This window comes from Hevea brasiliensis, chromosome 6, assembly GCF_030052815.1.
Source record: "Hevea brasiliensis isolate MT/VB/25A 57/8 chromosome 6, ASM3005281v1, whole genome shotgun sequence".
Classification (NCBI taxonomy): domain Eukaryota; kingdom Viridiplantae; phylum Streptophyta; class Magnoliopsida; order Malpighiales; family Euphorbiaceae; genus Hevea; species Hevea brasiliensis.
In genome coordinates this window covers 3,986,779-4,009,404 of record NC_079498.1, presented here as the reverse complement: position 1 = coordinate 4,009,404, position 22,626 = coordinate 3,986,779, and the positions used below count along the sequence as shown (strand labels likewise).

Here is a 22,626-nt window from a genome sequence, read left to right as displayed (position 1 = left end):
TCAAGTTCCACACTTCCACTTATTTCTCAATAGATAATTTTCATTGGATTGATATATGGAGTGGGCCATAAAAAAATTTCCCATACATCTCATCTCATCCTTATGAGGGACAAATCAAAAGTTTTAAATAATTATTTGGCTCTCAAGAAATTGAAAATTTCATGCCTTTTGGTGGCACAAATTTTAGTTTTACTTGTATTCTTTATTTTTGTGCACAATTGCAGAGCAGGAACCCACAAGAGATAGGGTTGAGGCAGTACTTCCCCGTTCAGTGGAGTGGGATAGTTTTATTTCGGAAATTTATTTTATTATTATATAATATAAATTTATTTATTAAAAATAAATTATAAATTAATTTTAAATATAATCTTAATAATATAAATTTTTTTAAATTATAATAGTTAGAAAGATTGTAAAATATTCTCTATGTACATAAAATAATATTTCTTTTCTCATAAAAAAATAAGCCCTTTTCTCGCATAAATATGAGAAATAAAACATATCTCATATTTATATACATTAGTAGCAGTGGAATAATAACTTTTTAATAAAAATAATAGTTTATTATTATCAGGCGGTGAAATTTTGAAAAGATGAGATTTTCTCCTATCTCGAATCGAATTCGGGACGATTGGCATTCCTACCAGCGTTCTACATTTGAGAGGCTAAGATTAAGAAAGGGTTCCAGCCCAAAACATGACATACAAGCATTCCATGTCCTTGGTGGAGAACAAATAATGTTTTTAGATGAAAAAAAAAAAAAGAAAAAAAGTAGATGAATTTATTAATACAACTAAACTCTTAATTAATTACGATTAAAAGATTTTTATCCCAAAAAAATTTAGCCACCTGGTTCTGGTAACTGATTGAATCTGCATAAAATGCACAGTGCCCGCGACATGAAGGCCTAAGTAAAGGTTTTCTTTTCTGCCATAGCATTTGTCTTGCTCTCAGAGAATGGCTCCTAGCTCACTATTTGGCTCTGCAATTTGCCAATTGCAACAAAAGAACAAACCTCTAAACTTCCGAACTTCAATTTTGTATTTGCGAGCTCTATCACTAATTACGAAATGTTGTATTCATCTTTATTCTCTTAATTAGCAAGTAATTTACCAAACACCTCAAAAATTCAATTATAATTGGTTGCTAGTGGTAGAAACTGAGATCTATGGTTAAGTATCAGATAAAGCAAAGTGCAAAAGAACACTTGAACATTAACTACTCACTAATCATGCATTATTATTACTGACTAATATCCACTACAATAACTATCACATAAAGGAGGATAAGGAAACAAGAAAATTATACTATGCGTGCAATGAACAATGAATAAAAGAAATCAACGATCCTCTCCACTCAAATCAATTGTATACCTTCGAAATGAATAATAAAATCTAGCAGCGATGATAATAATAATAACAAGTTTTAAAGTTTATAACCTCTTTTCTTTACAGAAGCTCTCCCCTGGCCGCGTAACCATACCGAGACCTTCTGATATTATCCTGTCTCTTCTTATAAACCAATCCACCCACTACAACCACACACAGCGCCAAAATCACTCCAAGCGCAATCCCCGCCTTCTTTCCGCCGCTCATTCCAGAATCTTCCTTAGCCTGATCACCGCCTGCTTCTACATTGTTGCTATGATTTATATCACTCGGTTCCATAGGAGCCGGCGCAGGAACTCCAGAGTTGTCAGGCGAGTGAGCGGGAGCGGAAGAGGGAGAAGCGCCAGGACCGAGCAGATCTGAAGGAGGAGGCGCTGGTGGCGAAACCACTGGTGAATCCACGGGAGCCACAAACGGAGATCCAGCGTCCGGGGAAGGAGAAGGAGAAGGAGAAGGAACAGAAAGAAACGGTGAATCGGCAGGTAGTTCAGGAGATGGACTCGGTGACGATTCGGATTCGGATGGAGTTGCAGAGAGCGCAACTTGTAGAGAAAGTAAGGCTAGAAGAGCGCAGGCGAAGAATCTAGTAGCCATGGAAGAGAATGTATTTGAAAAGAAAAGGAGAAGAAAGAAGACTGTGTTTGTGCGGTTGGAGATCTGAGAGGAATTGAAATAGAGACGGTTTGTGGAAAGAAGAAGAAAATGGGGCTAGATTGATGAGCGGAGAGAAAAGCGGTTGAGTTCGTAAAAAGCTTACGAGACAAGGGAGGGATTGCGCCAATTAAACGAGAAGAGTTTGATTCAAGCAAGGAGTTCTCCGTTTTCGTTCGTTGAGAAGATATACACATAAGCCTATCGTGGGAATATGTATATATCAATATTTATTTATTTATTTATTTGAATTTAGATTGAAATTTATTAAATTTGAATTTAACTAAATAATTTAGAATTGAGTTGAAATTAAATTAAATTAAATGGGTTTTATTTTGAATATTTAAAAAAAAATTGATAAATAGATTTAGAGTTTTTAAAGGTAAAGTATGGATTTAAATTTAATGAATATCATTGAGTTAAAATTTAATGAATATTAGAGAATTATTTTTTATTATAATAATAAAAGAAATTTTATTTTAATATTTGATAAACAATGAAATCCAAGATTTAGAGCTTCTAGAGTGTTATTTGTTTCATTTATACTTTAAATAACTAGCTTTTTTAACATGCATTGCATTGCACGTTTTTTGTGTTCATTGTATGTATTTATAATTTAATATTTTTAATATATAATTTTTTATTAATTTTTTATATGATATATTATTATTATAATTTACTAATTATTATTATAATAATATAATAATTTTTCATTTTTCATAATATGTATATTGTATGTGCACTTATATTTTTGGATAAATTTTAACAATTATCTCTGAACTTATCTAATATAACATTATAGTCCCTCAACTTAAAAATGTAACATAAAACCCTTTCAACTTTCAAATTTTACATAATAAAATCACTCTAACTTCTAATTGTTGATTTTTCAGTTAGACACTGACCTGAACAGTTCTAGCGTGAAACTTAGTCAATATTTCTCTTTTTTCTCTTAAATTATGTGTAAATTAAATCATTTTTCTCATTATAAATAGAATGATTTTTCAAGTGCTGAGAAAATAATTTTACAATTTGAATAAGAGATGAGAGAGGAATGTTGACTAAGAGTCATGCAGGAGCTGTTTACTTCAGCTTTCAACTAAAATATCAATAATTAAAAGTTATAGGAATTTTACTGTGTAAAATTTAAAAGTTTAGGGGGTTTTATGTTACGTTTTAAAGTTTAAGGACTGTAGTATTATAACTATGTAAGTTCAGGGATAGTTATTGAAATTTATTATATATTTTTAGATAAGTTAATGAAAATAAAAAATTATATAGGTAAAATTTATTATGAAAAATTGTATTATTATAATATAATATTATAATTGTAAGTATTTTATAAATATATAAATTTAACTATTTGTTATTTATTCATTCATATATTTTCGTTTTAAATTTTTTTAATAATAAAGTGTTAAGTTCATTATAACTAATTAGCTTTGGATATTATATAATTTTTATAAAATATATATAATTAGCATGAAAATATTGAAATGTATAAAAAAATTAGGAAGCATGCTTTGAATATAGAATTATTATTTTAATTTAATATATTTATATTTAATTTTTTATATGTATTCATTATTTGTCAAGTTTAGAATAAAATTATAATATTAAAAAAATTAAAAAATTATTTTTTTTAATATCTATACACATTAACATTTTTAAATTTTTAATAATGTACAATTTTAAAATAAAAAAAATCAGTATTGTAAATTCTAATTATCCTATTAATTATATTAATTTTATAATTAAACTCAAGCATTACGTATTATATTAATTATTAATTTTTAAATAATATTTTTTTCATTATATATATATATATATATAAAGCTTATTAATAAATGTAATAGTATTTACATAGGATTTATAAATTTAATTTTAATTAAGACTAATATATTAATATAATAATTAAGAATTTTAAAAATATAACTATAAATAAAAAATATAAATTTCTTTTTTATGTAATATTTTTTAGTAGAAACTTCAAAAACATTAATAAACGAATTTCTATGTTTGCCTAATAAAAATTAATTTCTTTCTTTTTTTTCTTTACATAAATTTAATATAATTTTATTAAAATATTCTTACATAAATAATGAAGAAATCTATTAGGATTCATTATAAAAGTAATTCATATAAAAAATAATAAAAATTTAATTAAGCAGAATTTTAATACAAGTAAGATTAAGAATTTTAGATTTATATAAACTATAAAATTATATAAATAATTAAATTTTAGGTTTTAAGAGATTTAAATTTATATAAATTTTAAAATTAAATTAAATAATAAAAATATAATTATAAATATTATAAATAATGAAGAACAATTTAAGTAAAATTAATATTTCTCTCTCTTCACATATTTATATATTATATAAATAAAAAAATTTATGAATATTAAATAAAAAAAGAAATCAATCAAGGTTGTTGAGAAGGAAAGCCACGTATTGCATGAGCACATTGAATGCGGGTGGAATTTCCTTTTCAAATAGGTGTCCATTTGAAAGTTTTAATTAATGCTCCATCCGTTACAATGCATTTATATTTTCTTAATACTTTTTCATATTTATAAAAATAATATTATTTAATTATTTCTTTTATTTTTATAAAAAATTTTAAAAAGTTGTTGAAATGGAAGGAAGGAAATAATATATACAAAAGATTTATGTATATTTCAATTAATATAATAGTAAGATAATTTAATGAAAGTGTTTCTTATTGTAGTCGACTCTTGCAATAGAATCTACATGACATTAATTTCATTTCATTTCCCATATTGAAGTTGACATTCACAAATTTTCTCATTAAATTATATTAATCAATTATATACGTTTACTTTATGGAAAATGTTTTTTTTTTCCATTTATTTATATTTCTTTAAATATCTTATTTGACTTTTTGTAATATATCATACTCCCTCTGTTCTCAAATAGTAGCTACATTTTGAGTTTTTATGGTAATTAAAGATATAATTGGATAAATTTATTTTCATAAAAAATACTAATAATTTATTTAATTATACTTTCTTGAAAATTTAAAAAAAATAAATAATAACTTAACAAACAACTGATTTAATTAAGAAGGAGATTATAATATTAGTTTTAAAAAATGATATAAATATTTATTATATTTTATAAAAATAAAAGGGTAAAATTAGAAAAAATATAATTAATTAATTTTAATTTTTTAAATGTGATAGATAATTTTAGATAAAATAAAAAGTCAAATGTGATTATTAATTGTGTACAAAGGGAATAATACTTTTAGAAAAATGAAATTACAGAATTGAAACTTCTACTCCTACTCTAAGTCTTGAATCTATGGTTTATAAGAGGTAAAAATAAGAGGGTATAATTAATATAAACTTAATTTTATAGAAAAATAAGTCTAATAATTATTAATTAAATATTTATATTAAAATTTATGTAAAATTAATTAGAATATACATAATAAATTAAAATATAAATATTTACTACTTTTATCTTATATTAATAATTGATTAAAGCAAGTGACTAAAGTATTCTTATAATACTTTCGAAATATAGAAATATGATAAGAAAAGATGACCACATTGGGAATAATAATAATAATAATAATAATAAATAAAGATAAAATTAAAAAAAATAATACTTAATTTTTTAAAATAAAAAAAAATTTAAAATATCACTTAAAATAGAATTACAGCAAGTAATTTAATAATATCTTAATTTATTTTTATATAAAATTAAATTTATAATGATGCAAAATAAAATAAACTAGCAGTAGTGAAGTTTCTTGAGCCGCAATCGGTGCCACTGTTTTTCTAAAACTTTAACTGCTAGCAATCAATGTGACCTACACTAAAATCCATACAAATTGCACATGGACTCACATGCCTCGTGTTTCCTCCGCATATTACAAAAATCAAATTCAGCATCATGGAATTGGAAGAGTTCATCAGACAATATAAAATCATAACCCAATCAAACAAACTATAAATAAATTTAATTAATATAACATAAAATACTCTCTCAAGGCCATGCCTTCCTCTTGTGTGTATCCACCACCCAGGATGCTCCCTGTCCTGCTTCTTAGTTCCTTCCAAAGTGCGAAAGCACCAACCAAATGGAATTTGGCAATAACTGTGTATTAAATAAAATTAGCATTAGCCGTCAAGTTGGTTGAGAAGCACTTTCTAGCCGATGGCTTTAATTTCTTTACCGATATTCCTCACCCAGCTATTTGAATCGCTGTCTCCCAGAACATTTAATTATGATTTTCTTAAGATTATGTTCACTGAAAGTTTTGTGATTGAATAGCAACTTGTTGCTTATTGCTGAACCGACCTAATTTTACTAAGAACCCATTTAATCCGGGAGCTGGGATCTACTTTTTCTACTATAATTTTCAATATCAACTTTTGAAAAGCTTACTAAAGATTTTATTGGACAATAGCTGTCTTTTAAGATAGGGGTGATATAATATTTTTATTAGTATTAAGAAAATAATTCATGAAAAATTATCCCTTTTAAATTGAGTTAAGAGATCGTTTTAACTATAATCAATAAAATAATACAATTATTTTAACTTTTAACCGCTAATTTAAAAGTTATTTTTTGCTGTTACTTTTACTTTAAATAGACAATTAATATCCAATAGCTCTTATTACTAAACAAGGGCAAAACCTACTCAACCATGACACTAGATCATGGATGCGTCACCTCTATGTAGCACAGAATGGGAAGCAAATTGGAATCCCTCCACGCAACACAAGATGGAAAGTGAGGCCGAGCCTTTTTATTACAATCTCTTTCATCAGAATATTCAAACAAAACAAAACTAGAAAGCTAATACATATATTTTACGTCTCCCTTCATACTTTATGAGGGTTTTCTTTTTTTTTGGGTGAGGGTGTTTAGCGGGGTTCAAATCAGCCCAATTTGGACATATTTCTCCCTCTATGCTCAAACTATTTTCATCTGAAACTATTGGTTTAGCCTAACTGATGTCTTGATGATATAAAACGATACATAAATTAGAAAACTAAGTAAAATCCTCTTCCTCACAATTCATCCTTCACATCATTGGTGCTGCTCTCCTGACTTCCTTTGGTATCAGAACTCTCGGGTTTTGGAGTCGAAGCTGGCTTTTGAAGCTTGAAGGGGATGGATGCATGTTTCTTGATGAACTTGTATAACGCTACCACAGTGCGATCAGTATCTACAGTAAGCTGTAAACAAACAAAAACCAAAAAATAGTTTATGAAAGGAACTCTACATGTTGTCAAAAGCAACATTAAAACAAATGTTAATTTTTTAAAAGCTACTTACCGGATCAAAGCTCTTGTTTCCAGCAGGGAAAAAGAGAATGGTGGGGAATCCATCAGCCTGCATAAGAAAAAGAAAAGATTCATTACAAACACCCATTTTCCATTTAGGTTTGATACTTTTGAACAAGAGCTTAACACTAAATGATACGACATTTGGGTGACAAAAACCATATTAGGTGCATTGGATATTAACTCATATGCCATAAATCTTTAATCATTCTAAACAGGAGTTGCTCCAAATATTTAGTCAATATATCATAATAACCCTGTTACATAAACCTAAATTATACATGGAACAGTTTAACGTGAAACCAAACAGACATGTCATATCTCACACCGTAAATCAACTTTGCGAGTACCTTTGCCCTAGGATGCTCATTCGTTGTTCCATCCATCTTGGCTATAACAAGAGATTCAATGCCCCGCAAATGTTTGCCAAGCTTGTTGTATGTTGGCTCTAGTGCTTGACAATGTCCACACCATGGTGCATAGATCTTTACACAGAAGGAAATGAGCTCCACATAATGAGAAGAAAAAAGAATTAATTGATTCACAGATTTATCTTCAAGGATGCTACAATACCTCAAGGAGAACATCTTTTGACTCATCCAGCACAATTTCATCAAAGTTATTCCCAACTACTATTTTGACATCACCATCATTCTATGTCAATTAAATACCAAAAATAAGTTAGAAATGAAATGAAACAAAGTAAACAAATTAGCTGGTAAAACTATACTTTAATAACTCACAGTCTCAGGAACTGGGTCCGACTTGAAGAAAGGTTTAAGCCTGTCTTCCAGAAATTCCTCTCCAAAAGTCTTATGGATGATAGAATGAAAAAATATTACATTATTAGCTATAGCATTGGCATGCAAGAAAGAAAGAAAGAAATAAAGAAAGACAGAAGAATAAAAGCAGTAAACCTTTACCCACCAATATTAACTATATATATATATATATATATATATATATATAGAGAGAGAGAGAGAGAGAGAGAGAGAGAGAGATTCAACCTTTATCTTTTCCAAGGTAAGTTCCCCGTCAAGTACAAATTTCTGACCATCATTATTTCCTGTGTAAGCAAGAACCTAGATAGAAATGGATATCACCAATAGATTCAACCGTTCTGTAAAATCACTAGAAATCAAAATAACATATTTCCATTAGAAAGAAGGATGGAAGAAATTACTGTGGGAGCATTTCCAGTGATACCAAAATAATCTGCAACAGGCTTTCCAACATCTTCATTGTCCAATTCAACATATACAAAGACAAGCTGCATTTAACCATGAAATCAATATAACTTGCTACCCAAAAAAATTATTATATCCAGCTTCAAAGGAAGAATACCACAAGTCTCAATTGTAAGCAGCAAAAGTTTAAGGTTGATCAAATTAAGATAAGTGCCCAAAGATTTTATTTCTATAAGAATTTCAGGTATTAATTCCAACAAAGTAAACCAATGGTATTAACTATATAGCTTTTCAATAAATGATCACAAGTTACCTTTCCCTTGAAAAATTTAGCTGCTTCTTGAAATATTGGCAAAACTTTCCCTGAATCATTTGAAGTTGCAAATAACAACAGCTGAGAACAAAAAAACACAGAATAATCATCGTCATCAACTAGTTTTTATTGTTAGAATGCACAATACTTGTATTAAGATTTTGTTTTAAAGGGACAAAACACAAGTACCTGTTTCTTAATTGGACTCTCAAAAATAGAAGGGGCACTTTCTCTAGTGAAAGTGGTCACCAAAGGAAGCTTGTTAGCGAACACAAACTCAACTATCTCAGACTTGGAAAAGTTACCATCTGCACAATAAGCAACTAGACATGAAAATAATGCCCCATAACAAATCCAATTTGAGAATTCAACCAAAGGTAATAATGAAGAACCAACCAAAGTAATTCAGTTTCTCGGCCTCGTTCTTAATCAGGACTAAAGCAGGGCGTTTCACTTTGGGGTCAAGATGGAAAAGCTTTGCCACATCCGGATTTACAGTTTGGTAGAAATTGACATCATCTTCTAGTCTTGATGCAGCAGCGAGCTCTTCAGTTTCAGGACCCTGTTGTTCATCAAATGGGCCAAATTAAGTAGGAAGGAAACATAGTTAGAGTGAAACAATGAATTAGAGAATATAGCCATCTAAAAATCTAATCATCCAAGAACCAGCATGTAGAGCCAGGCTTTTCAATTTCCATACTATATACAGACCTCAGAAGAGATTGTTTAAATTAATGGGCAAGGCAAGAGCAAGATCAATAATTTTCTGCAAATTTTAAGGTAACACATTCTACACAATAGTTTGTATCTCCAAACATTCAACAGATCCAGTAAGTATCTTAGAAAAAAAACCAGAACATCCATGTAAATCAGCTCATTTCAATGCCAAGGAGCAATTAATGGGAAACCCTTCAATGTTTAAGCTTAAGAAAAGGAAATTTTTCCTTCATCAAATTTCAAGAACGAAATGTATTCATTTTGTAGATGAAGATTTATTAATCAATCTCAACGTGTAAGGAAAACCTTTTTCCTTGCCACTATTTTCACATTAAATGGACAAAACAGGTTGTTAGCCTGAGCCTTCAAAATACAACGGCCACTGGCAATTTGATAATCATAATGCTCTAAGAATCTAATGAAGCATCAATATGCCAAAATTATCATAATTTGACAGCCGAAAATTTATCTAAACAGATAGAACATCAAGAATAACAAAGAAAATATTACAAGGCACCAAGTGCAAACATACCACCAAAGAATTGATGTAGCCCAGAACAACTTTACTATCAGATGTCAAAACGCGTTCAGCATCATCCAATGTAGTAATGTTGTATATACCAGGTCCTATTTTCTTCTTGATCCAAGTCACAATAGCGTCCCTGAATTGTTTTTTTTTTTTTTAAGAAAAATTAAGAGAAATGAAACCAGAATTGTTCATGAAATTGAATAATACTACACTTGAAAACTTCATTTCAATTTCCAGATCACTAATAAAACAAAGCTAGCCACCAAAACCTAAGAGCAAAATGGACCAAACACTTACTTGGTCCTCTGCCCAGGATAAGGCTTGTGGACTCCGTCAACGAAGAAGTAAACAGTAGGAAACCCTTGAACATCATACTCCTGCGCCAACTCACTGTCCTCAGTAGCATCTACTTTCGCCAACGCCACGTCCTCCCCCTTCAGCTCCGTAGCTGCCGCCGCATACTCAGGAGCCAGCGCCTGACAGTGGCCGCACCACGGCGCGTAAAACTCAACCATAACGAACTTATGGTTTTCAATAAAATCGCTGAAATTCCTTTCCTTCAAAACGACGACGTCCTTGTCGTCAATTTCAGGCTCCTTATATGGATCGGATTCGGAATCGTCAAAATCAGAGTAGTTTTCGAAGTCGTCGCTATCAATGTCGTCTCCTTCGAACTGGTCCGAGTCGGGGTAGTGGTGGTCGTGAGGGACGGCGTCGTTTTTATCACTTGCATCCTCGAGGAAGCTAAGATCTTCGTCGTCGTCGTCGTTTTCTACCTTGCCGTTTTCAGTTTTGGAGAGGGAAGGAGAGAGTATAGAGAAGAGGAGGAGAGTTGTGAGAGAAAGAAGGATAATGAAGCGAGCAGACATTGTTGCTACTGTGAAATTTGCTAGACAGGGAGAGAGTGAGATCTGAACATAGCGGCTATAGAAGAAGGGGAAGTGAGAACTCAACGGAGAAGTCAAAGGACCTTGAAGTCAGCACTGCAACGACGCCGTTTGTTTGCGACCTTCTTTTACAGGAAAATGTAACTGTGAGCGCTTTTGACGATTAAACAACCGGAAATCAATTTTAAATACTAGTGCGCTCCACGATGTATTTGTAATTTTATTTTTTAAATATAATTTCAAATTTTTTTACTAATTTTAAACTATATATTTTAAAATTTTAAACTTAAATAAAATTTTAAAAAATATTTAAAAGAATATTTATAAATGTTTAAAAATAAAAATAAACATTAATTAAATATTTCTAATATTCCCCCTATAAAACTATTATAATATTAATAAAATCTTTTTATGATTATAAAAATTATCTCACATTATAATTATGATAATTTTGCCTTAATTCAAATTAACTCTATCAAATTTTATAATTCTTGTTACTATATATATATATATTTTTTAAATAAATATTTTTATAAATTATAGTAATTAAGAAATCCTAAAATCTCATTATTCATCAATTATAAACGGGGAAGTTAGAACCTAGAGCGTGTAAATAGTAGCCTGTAATTCGGTAGCATGCAAAATGAATGAGTTGCCCTTGTTTCATTAGCCGACTTCCACGTTTATATGATGAGTTCTCTGTTCAATTAACCTTATCTATAATTTCTTTAAAAAAAAAAAAAAAAAAACTTTTACAGTGAATTAATACTCAATTTCATTCATGTACTTATTAGAATTGAAAAGAGATTTCCTCATTTTTTAGACTCGAGGCTGCTACAATGGTCGATCCATACATAAAATATTATCAGGTAGAGAGTTTCATTGAGGCGGCAAATCAGTTAAAAGATAACACAGCTGTATCAATTTGTCCCTCGGTAATCATGTGGTGACCCGCTCTCACTGCAGGAGTAGCTTTAGCAGTCCACCAACAGTCGATGGATTTCAGACTAGGACCTCCAATCCTAACCCTCAAAGCCAATATTTTTTTTGAGGTTACAGGTCCGCGACTTCCCTTGCCTATATTTTTTCATTGACTATAGGTCGTTCACCTTGGATACTTATGCAGTTATTTGTATGATTGAACGTGAGATGCACTTAATTCTTCGGATTTTCATGGGTAATAGAGATATTTAATTTAATTTATTTTTAACTTTTTACCTATATTAGCTCAAAAATTTTAATTTAATTTCAATTTGGTCTAAAATAAAAAAAATTGATAAAATTTAAAAATAAATAGTCAAAAATAAGAAATTATTTTTTTTGCCTAAATTAAGAAATAAAAGTTTTAGCTAATCTTTAAATTAAATAAAGTTTAAATAGAAACTTATGAATTAGTTTAGATAAAAAAGATAAAAATGGACTTTATTGAAATAGTACATGATGAAATTGAATATTTGACCGTTTTATTATTATTATTATTATTATTATTATTATTATTATTATTGTTAGATAATTTTATGATTTTCATTCCACTGAAAGCCTTTAAAAAAAGCCAGCATTTCAAGGCAAGAGGATAATTAGGCCCAATGCAAAACCCAATTCAAGAAAAGGGAGGAAAGACTCTAGATTTGGAGGATGAACAAATTATAAACTTGAGGGTTAGGCCTCTCCATATAACTGGAAAAGAAAATTATGGTTAGATGACAGTTGAAATATTGTAGTAAGGACCTATAGTTCAAAGGCATATAAATTTCCAATTTCAAACCTATAATTTCTTTGATAATTTATTTTCAATGAAGTCTCAAGTCTATGTTTCTAACAATCCAATAAAAGAATGATTGCAGTTGCAGTACAAAGAATGCATGAGATAGGTCATTTAAAGAGTTCACTTCCAAGTGTAACAGAGCCTATCTCTTCCCCAAACTCAGGCTGCAAAAATCCCATTTCTCTTCTGTGAATCTGTTCAATCTCTTGAACAACTCTCACCATTGATGGCCTCTTTCTACTAATATCTACACAGTGCAATGCCAACTCCATCATCTGTCCTGCAGCTTGCATTGTGTGCACTCCAAGTATCTTATCAATGAAGTCACCGAGCCGGCATTCCCTAGCCTTGAGGTAGGAGGAGAAAAGAAACAGAGGAGGAAGAAGAATCATAAGCATAAGCTACATAACATAACTAAGCTTCTTCCACTTGACCTTTCAAGATGGCTCTAAGTCAAGTAACTGTGAATTCATTTATACCGAAAGATCTCATGCTGATGGTTATGCTTTAAATGTAAGAATGAACTGCATTTACCTCCTCTACTAAATTGTGCCCTGAGTTTGACTGATACTTGCCATGTGCTTCACGGCCACTAACTAACTCCAACAAGAAGACCCCAAAACTGTACACGTCACTTCGCTCCGAAAAATTGTTTGATAAATTTAACCTTTAGCAGAAGTATTAGTTAGATCAGAAACAGCATTCAAGTTTAATTGAGAAACATATCAAAGAAATCCATACTTGAAAAAGAAAATGTCATATGATAGGTTGTCCATTTGCATCAACAGAAAGGAACACTTAATGGAGCATGTGAACTAACAGCAAGTCTAAGAAACTAAATGAACAAAACCTGATGAACTACTGAAGTGCAGATTGTCTGAATGTAGATCATACTTGGTAAATTTGGCTAAGCAGTGTATAACAAGCCTGATTTCTTGAGGCTTCAGAATTTAGGTGAACATGTGTGATTCTACAAATCAACTAGAAGTTTCATTTAATGCTGGCATAGATTGCTCATTTCTTGAGAAAAGTCAATTCTGAAGATTCAAAAAAGTTAACCTATGCCTGATAAAAGCTTGTATAATGTTTATAACAGTAGCAAATGTATCACTGCCTTCTATATAAATCAGTATTTGATACAATAATATCGGTCCCTTCTCCACGTTGTTAGTGTTGTCAGAGTCAGAAAAAGCATGCTGTGATTAACCACAGGCACAAACTAAACATATGTTAAGGCTGTGTAAATTTGTATTCTCACTCCCTTTCATGCTCATGTGAACATGCATATGCAATAAATCCATTAAAAAGGGTGTTCAAGCAAAACACAACGGCAGCTTGCATCTTAATTTGAACAATTTTCACGCCAATTCCCTCCCAGTGAATCATGTGATTTGGATTATGGTGGAAAAAAGTCCACATATTACAGGTTTCAAATAGAAATTACATACTCTGGATCACGAAAGTAGTCAGTGGCCGAAGATGGTCCAGCACTGTGACCCTCCATTACCAAGTTAAGAAGTCCATAGTCAGAAACCTTGGCAGTAAAGTTATCTCCCAAAAGAACATTGCTAGTTCTAAAGTGCATGTGCAGGAAAGGAGGGACCAAACTGTGAAGATATTGAAGGCCTGATCCAAAATAAAGTTTTAATGAAACAATCAAATTATTGTAATGCATGAAAAAAACAAGATGGAAGAACACTAACTGCTGGAAATACCTTTTGCAGCACCCAGAGCAATTGACAGTCTTTGCCTCATGTCTAACTTTCCAATTGGTAAACCTTCACTATCTGGGAACAAAGTAACATGAAAAAGAAAAACTTTTTGCTTACAAAGGAAAAATAAAGGAGGAGAGGGCAAGTTTGTTTACCATTGAGGTAATTCCCTACATTCCCATTAGAGATGTAGTCATACACAAGTAATTGCTGATGCCTATCTTCACAATAACCAATAAGTTCAACAAGATGTTTGTGGTGAACTGAAGCCATGCGTTTCACCTGCATTGCATAAATTTTGAAAGCATTAAATCAAGTCAGGGTCAAATAATTGACATATTTTCAGCAGGAAATAAAAATATATATTTTTTATTATCATTTACAGTAAGAAAATAGTGTTTCATACATGTATAAATTGCATTAAGTTTTAACAGAATTTAGCTATACCTCAGCAACAAAATTCAGAACTGGTTTATGTAGGCATCTCTTGATAGCTACAATTGATCCATCTAGAAGCAGTCCTTTATAAACTAAACCAAAAACACCTTCACCTATGATATTACTGTGACTGAAATTACATGTAGCATGCTCTAGCTCCACGATTGATAATTGCCTTAAAAGTTGAGTATTAAAAGGAGACTGGGCAGCAGCAGAGGGGGGAATGTAGCTTCTTGCCAATTCAACTGTTGTTAGAGAGAGAGAGAGAGAGAGAGAGAGAGAGAGAAAGCTTATTAACATAACTTTCCAAGTCTTGAGAACACAAAAATGATTTGATATCAAAGCACCTGAATACCACATGCAGGCCACATACCCAAGCATAAACCTTCATGACTTCTTAGAATTTACACATGAAACCACATGCACATGCAAGGGTTCAATAGCTAGTACAAGGTTGGCCTTAGCAACACATTTACAACATTGTTTATAGTAAAAGAAAATCAGTGCGGAATGCAGTAAAAAATATCAGATGCACTAGCTTGAAAGACTTAACAGAACATTTACAATGTTGTCTATGGTGGAAGATAACTAGGACAACAAATAATCTGAAATTCTTTCACAATTCTCATATTTCAATTGTTACATCCCTTCCGGGAATAAATGTCACTTTCATAAACTTATGTTTCTCAATTTTACAGATATAAATTTATGCATGATCATACACCATAGTTATCAGATAATATCCAACCATTTTTCAGCAGTACTCTAACCACAGTCAGCAAATTGTTAGTCATCTGACTTCTTATCTTGCAACTTATTAGCTGGAAGTTAAACTGTCCTCTACATGATGAAGCCCTTTTATTTGCTGACCTATTTGGATAATCACACTATGACTGGAAACTCTGTCAACGCAGATATGCATATGCAAATAAAACGTTCAATAACTAATTATTTACACAGGAACAGAAGTATCAGTTTTAAGAAATTACTGGGTCAACTATTTTTTTGCCCCTTCTTAAAGATTTTCATAGATTGAACTGTCTAGAAACTTTGTTTCGAGAAATGCACATTATTACATTATGTCCTCTGCATGAAGTGGCTCACCAATTGGATGTTGAGCATCACCCAACAGGACTGCAACAAATAGTCATTAAATGATACATTCTGCTTATTTCACACCCTGTACTCCAAAACAAAAGAAATTTACAATATATCTTGTGCTGTACCATAAGGCAGCACACTCTACTTACCTGGAGGAGATGGTATAGAAGATGCTGTCTCAGATGCTTGCCTTAGGAATTTCTTAGCATGCATCAAGCACACGTATACAACTACTACAATGACAATCACAAGCAAAGCTGCACCAACACCACCAATTATGAAAGCAACTTTATGTTTACTAGGTTTCTTGGCATCTGCTTCTTGCAAGGGTGTTAGTGTTGGAACACCATTGTCCCCATCAACTGCAGCTGCTATTCTTCTATTACTTGATTTACAGACTTTTTCTTGCAATTCAATTGGAAATTTTGAGGAAATGAATTTCAAAGCAACAGGTGATGATTTGATAAATCCAGTCTGCAGAAAAGGAGGATGTCTTCTGGGAGACCTGTGAAATATGAGAGTCAGGGGTATCATAAGAAGTCTTTTTTTAGATTAAGGGGAAGTGATAAGAATAAACAGCCTAATATAATGATAAAGCATTCTTTTTCATCTCCAAGCATCTGAAGAAGATGATTAAAATAAGAATTGATAGCAATAAATACTCATTTACTTTTGTAATGGACCATGGAACAATTAGTCAGACTAAGTTAACACATTCAACATGGAGACAAATGTTAAGCATGTAAAGGCTACATGTAGAAGCTAATATATAACTACAAACACTTATAAGGCACCAGGCATAAAACACAATGACGATTGCACATGATTAACAAATATAGAACCTAATGTCCTATAAAGAACTTGTCCATAGAGAAAAACATTTGTATCTTAACTCATAAAGATTCTTAATCAGCCAATTGTTAACAAAGATAGAACCTAAGGGCCTATACATGGCTAAAAAAGATGGATATGAACCTGGATTGTTTGAGCTTTTGCATGCACAGGGAAATGCATTTCAGCATACTTTCTGCAGTGGTATTGATTGCATTATATCAATGGATGTGTTTTATCATATTTACTTCTGTATAGCATCACTCCTGCTATTGCTTTCAAAGTCATTGCAATAAAGGACAACAACTCAACTCAACTCAACTCAACTCAATTAAGCCTTTATCCCAAGAATTTGGGGTTGGCTATATGGATTCTCTTTCTCCATTCTAAACGATTTTGGGTTAAATCCTAGGAAATGTGTAATGCTTCTAAGTTATGTTGTACTATTCTCCTTCAAGTCAGTTTAGGTCTACCCCTTCTTTTCTTTCTATCCCCTAACCTAATGTGCTCTACTTGTCAAACTGGAGCCTCCGTATGTCTACGCTTCACATGACCAAACCACTCAACATCCAAGCAAATAAATTACAGTTTAAAAATATAACAACAAAAACTTAAAGCCAAAAAGAGAGAGAGAGCGAGAGATAGCTTACAAATAAACAACACCTGGGTCATTCAGTTTATAACAGTTGGCACTTGCCCACTGTCTTAGGCATGAGTATCTCCCAATCTTGCCAATGGAATGTTGAAGACGGGAATTTGTGCTCTTACAAGCAACTAATGCTTCAGCTACATGAAATTATCAAAAATCAGTTTCCTTCAATGTAAAGCACAATAGCATTTCAACATAACCATATTTCAGAATCAATGTATGCAATTCAAACAATCAAAAATTTCAATATGGTTATCTCAAAATCTACAATCATACTAATAGCCCCTAAGGCAAGTTAGATCTGATTATTCTGCAAGCTTCAACATGAAAATCAGTCCTCAAATACATTGTATCATTTCCTTCAATTTGGCCACTTGATTGAATCAGGATTACTGCCAGAATTGTAGTAGTAGCAAATATCTGAATACATATGAATTTAAAAGGAAAAGGACGGAGGCTTACCAGATAGTTTGTGGCTTGTACTATTGGGTTCTAGGAGTTGAATCAGTATAAGCAGTGGCAGTTGTTGCCACCAGAACAAATGCATTGTCAACAAGCATCACTCCATTGAAGCCCCCAACAGCTGATCAACATTAACAATATCCTGGGTGCAATTGCAAATGTGAGACCCATAACCCAAATGTCATGTAATAACTTCAATAACTTACATTAAAAGCTACTTGCTTATTTGAATTACACAAGCAATAAGTTTTAAACTATTGAGGGAAAAAAGTATAATAAACTCAATATAGGAGTTAAACCTATTGAAAAGGAAAAATTAGTCCACATCAAAATTAGCCAAACAGCGTACCACTTAAATGGACCCAAATACACATCAAATTTTATCTCTTGTACTTTTCTGTAAAGATAAAGAACCTTATGAACATCAAAATATGAGTTTGAGACATGGTAGACATGTTAGAACTTACAGATGACACAAACGAAGAAATTTCACTGTAAGCAATTTGTATATTTGAAAGAAAGACTCATGTAGCCCAAATTTGAATGTGACTTAGCCTGTAATTCAAACTTAGTAACAACTGGATATTATAAAGCTAACAAGAAATACAAAACAATTTACATCCCAAAAGCCTGAAAGAATCATATAACTATCTTTGCTTGACTTGAATTCCAGCTAAGCAAGGAGAAAAAGAGGAGTTACAGAAGAGGCCTAAAATGCTGTCCTTATTGAAGTGGACAAGGATACCCCTTATTCTGTGCTTAGGATCTAAAACCCATGCATAAATCTCTCATTTTCCAGAAAAACCAAATTACAAATCCCAAAAGATTCCTAGATGGGAATCTCAAAAAGTATAAAACGTGCAATACAAGAAAAATGCTTGCCATACAACTAAACCACTAGAATTATGAGCAGCCATAATGATATTATGAATTCTCAGAACGGTTAAACTACCACAACTTCAAACAGAATACAAGAAAGCACAGAGGAAAAAGAATTCTGTTAGGTGTACATTTAGCATTGCAAGCTCCAAGACCCCCAGTTTATGCTAACTTTCAAGGGAAGTCCCATGTTCCCAATCGAATTTCCGTACAGAATGAAGTGATTTCTAGCGAAATTCAAATTCAATGGGATATGAGGAGAGAATCCAGGCAAAATGTTGCATAAATGATCCTCAACATTATATGCATCAAAAAGTCGAGAACTTTTTGCTTTTCCAGCTAAAATAGGGAATTACAAATCCCAGAACGGATATGGGACAAAGCAAGTGTCTCTAAAAAGTAATGGGTTAAAATGACTTGACATGTTTTCTCCTGCAATACAATTCCAATATGTATACTATATATGTATTCATTTCAACGTATGATGAGCATAAGAGACACATATCTGAGCAAACCCAGAAAAAAAAAATGGTCTAACATAGTGTAGAGAGAGAGTGAGAGTACCATTAAAGCTGTCCATGCCTCCATGCCCTGCTGCAAGAAATGAAGCTGGAAGAGAATCCATTCAAGTAAAGAACAAAACAGCTTTTTGTTAACTGGCTGAAGGGTCCTTTTACGTTTCCTGGAGCCTAGAGGACTATTTATTTTTGGTTCAAAGTTCAATTCCACCACCCCTGCATAAATTTAATTTAAAAATTAAAATTTATAGAGTCTTGATGTTCTTGCTTAAATTGAAATTAGTGGATAAAAAAATTGAAAATCGACTAAATTCATTATTTTTGTCATTTATTAAAAATTAATGTGTTTAACTTTTTTTATTTTATAATTAAAATATATTAAAATTGAATTTTAGTAATTTAATTAACCCATTTAAAAAATAAAAAAGCCTCGACTGCACTCAAGAACAGAGACTTCCTAAAATAAAAAGCAGCCAAAGACAAACAGACACATTGAATATCACATGATTTTACCCTTGCGTTGGGACCGCTTATGTTCTTCTGACTCTGCGAGCCAAAACAACAGTACGTTCTTCAAAATGGAGTTGAATTCATGGGCACTCTCTCAGATCCCAGGGACAGGTCACTTATAGTTGTGTAATTATCCTATTGCCCTTGCAGCAGCTTAATCCTGTTCCTAAACAAGCTTACTTCAAAAGCGGCGTGCAATAATAGAAAAATCAAATTAAAAATATTATTAACTAAGTCAAACTAACTAAAATGGTAATTGAATGGAATCAAGTTAAAAAATTAATAAAAATTAATTATAAATTAGAAAATCAGCTGGTTTGGTTTATTATTTTTTAATAAAAGTAATTAAATTGAATAAAAAATTAATTTTTTTTTAAATATTAATCGAATCAAATTAAAAAATTAAATGTCTAATTTTTCAATTAATATCATTTTTGCTTACCATGAATCTAGAGAAGCAAGTGGACGTACATGTCTTTAGAGGAGTGATCTAGCCAATGACCCATTGAATTAAAAGAATCGTACTCAATACTTTGAATTATTTCAAGCTTTAGAAAATCAGGATGAATTATGGGATTAGTATATATATATATATATGGGATTAGTAGCATGGCATCCTTATAATAACTTGAAATTTCAGGTTTTAAATATCCATATATATATGTGCTATCCCGGTAATATTCTCGATGATAATTTAAGATAATTTAACTTATTTCAATGACTTCCCTCCGATCTTTGAGGTTATCTGAACTTAATTCGAGCTGGTTCCTCAAAATATCCTTTTCAACTTTATCGTGCTTGGTCTTGTCTTAATTTCCTGTGTTCAGTCGTATCTGAATTTCTTATGTTCAATCTATTCAAGTTATGAATACGAATCTCTTATAATTTAATTCAGACTTAAAGGATATAACCCTTTTGAGAATTCGTATGGATTTTGGGATGTATCATATCATTGATCAAATGATTTTTAAGAAAAATGAATTCTTATTTTGAAAAAATTACAATTTTTCATTTTTTAAACCTTGATAATATTATTGAAATGTGAAAATATTCGTACATACATAACATAAATATATATCATTAGTTAAATATTTTAATTAAATAATTAAAAAAAAATTTATAAAAAATATTCTTGATATACAAATTATCTTTTACAAGCAGTAATATAAACACAATTGAATTAATGAATTAAGATTAAAATGTAGTAAATAGAGACATCTCTAATATTATGTTAAAAAAAAAAAAAACTCACCAATAACACAGCTAAAAGCCTAAGCTAGAAGTTGGTGTTTGAATATATGATTAAAAGCTTGAGATAAATTCATGTCAAATCTGTGAAGGGATAATTTTCAAAAGATCAACACAATACTCGACAAAGAAATGAATGTTGTCTGCTCTGGATTGGAGCTACAATTCATTACAAGAGCGATGAGTGCCTATGCTGAGTAATTTTATGATGCAACCATTTTATATTCACCTTCATCCCCTCATTAATACTTGTACTATGATTGTGCATCAAAAGAAATTACGTCATATAGAAATTTAAGAGGACAGAACCTCACTCTTTAATATCAGACTGAGAAAAATTATAATGGTCAAGATACGAATGACAAAATTTATTAATTTATGGAACGGTCGAGAAAAAAATAAAATAACTAAGATAATATTTATATAAATTGTTGTCTCTCTTATAGATGGTAACCGATAAGATATTTGAAAATTACTCTATTCGAGTTTAAATTTGAACTCAATTAATATTTATATTATTTAAATATGTTTCAAGTCCTATTAAAATTTATTATCAACTATCTGAATCTATCATAAACTCAATTATTATTACCTGAATAATACCCATATTTATTTAATTTTATATTTTTATTTAATAATATACATAAAAATATTTAATTAATAATTTATATTTAAAAAATTAATAATTATATACAGTATTTAAATTCTATTTATATAAAATATAATATACATAAAATATGTAAATATTATTATAAAAATATATATTTTATATTTAATAAATTATTAATAAAAACAATTTTAAATAATAAATACCTAATAAATTAAATTTAAATTTATCATAAATATTATTTTTTAAATTTATCCAAAACTTTATTATAAATTACTCAAGCTTGTCTTATTGGAATTTTTTAATGTAATGTAATGTTTTTTCTTTTCAAATAATGTAATGGGTATTTTATTTATTTCATGGTGGGTTTGTAAAAGAGGTGGTGCGTTGTCTGCGTACTAGCAAAGACCCACATAAATGAAGTGTTTATCTGGGTGACTACTGTTGATTAGGGCAAGGAATGAATTTGCGAAATGTCCTAATCAGGAAGTTGTAGGGCACACTTCGTTGGGTCAGTGTCTAATCAGATGGGGAACGGACAGAGAGACAGAAAAGGACCATTGCAATAGTTGGAAGGGACAGTCACATGATAGAGAGCGTATAGTGGCCCTTTCTGTCAGCTCCCTCACATGCAAGGACGTCTTCCCATTAGTAGCCTCAGTTTCCATTTTCAATTTTAATTAAAAGATTACATATGTTTAAAAATAAAAGAAGAAAAATTTTTAAAAATATATAAAATTCCTTTAAAATACATATATATTTTAATTAAACAAATTTACATGAACTTACTGACACGTAAGCATAACTCTAATATAATAATATTAATTAACAAGTTAAATTCTTTTTAAAAAGTGTTATATCAGAATTTTTAATGAAAATTTAACCCATTCTAGAATATACATAGATTACGA

At 30.7% G+C, this 22,626-nt stretch overlaps 3 protein-coding genes across 5 annotated transcripts; all 3 read right to left on the bottom strand.

Moving 5' to 3' along the window:
• Positions 1-1,207: 1,207 nt before the first annotated feature.
• On the bottom strand, positions 1,208-2,224 carry LOC110647531 (alpha carbonic anhydrase 8-like). Its single transcript, XM_021801421.2, has one exon. It carries the CDS (start codon positions 1,980-1,982, stop codon positions 1,449-1,451), a length of 534 nt encoding a protein of 177 aa, XP_021657113.1. The 5' UTR covers positions 1,983-2,224; the 3' UTR covers positions 1,208-1,448.
• A 4,575-nt stretch (positions 2,225-6,799) lies between these two features.
• LOC110647538 (protein disulfide isomerase-like 1-4) lies at positions 6,800-11,127 on the bottom strand. The gene is made up of 12 exons (XM_021801431.2): positions 10,406-11,127; positions 10,112-10,241; positions 9,259-9,424; positions 9,052-9,170; positions 8,863-8,943; positions 8,546-8,632; positions 8,370-8,444; positions 8,106-8,174; positions 7,936-8,016; positions 7,713-7,847; positions 7,355-7,411; positions 6,800-7,254 (listed from the first exon to the last, which is right to left on the bottom strand). The coding sequence occupies exons 1-12, from the start codon at positions 10,975-10,977 to the stop codon at positions 7,087-7,089; spliced, it is 1,740 nt and encodes a 579-aa protein (XP_021657123.2). The 5' UTR covers positions 10,978-11,127; the 3' UTR covers positions 6,800-7,086.
• Positions 11,128-12,741: 1,614 nt separating this feature from the next.
• On the bottom strand, positions 12,742-19,586 carry LOC110647530 (probable serine/threonine-protein kinase PBL28). Of its 3 annotated transcripts, none has more exons than XM_058148253.1 (10): positions 19,397-19,586; positions 17,954-18,095; positions 17,493-17,628; positions 16,161-16,516; positions 14,920-15,155; positions 14,628-14,754; positions 14,476-14,547; positions 14,209-14,386; positions 13,295-13,427; positions 12,742-13,107 (listed from the first exon to the last, which is right to left on the bottom strand). In XM_058148253.1, the coding sequence occupies exons 2-10, from the start codon at positions 18,036-18,038 to the stop codon at positions 12,868-12,870; spliced, it is 1,563 nt and encodes a 520-aa protein (XP_058004236.1). In that variant the 5' UTR covers positions 18,039-18,095; positions 19,397-19,586; the 3' UTR covers positions 12,742-12,867. The 3 variants fall into 3 exon arrangements, with proteins under 3 accessions (XP_058004236.1, XP_058004238.1, XP_058004237.1); XM_058148255.1 differs by lacking the exon at positions 19,397-19,586 and adding an exon at positions 18,964-19,250; XM_058148254.1 differs by lacking the exon at positions 19,397-19,586 and adding an exon at positions 18,421-18,949.
• Between the last annotated feature and the right edge of the window lie 3,040 nt (positions 19,587-22,626).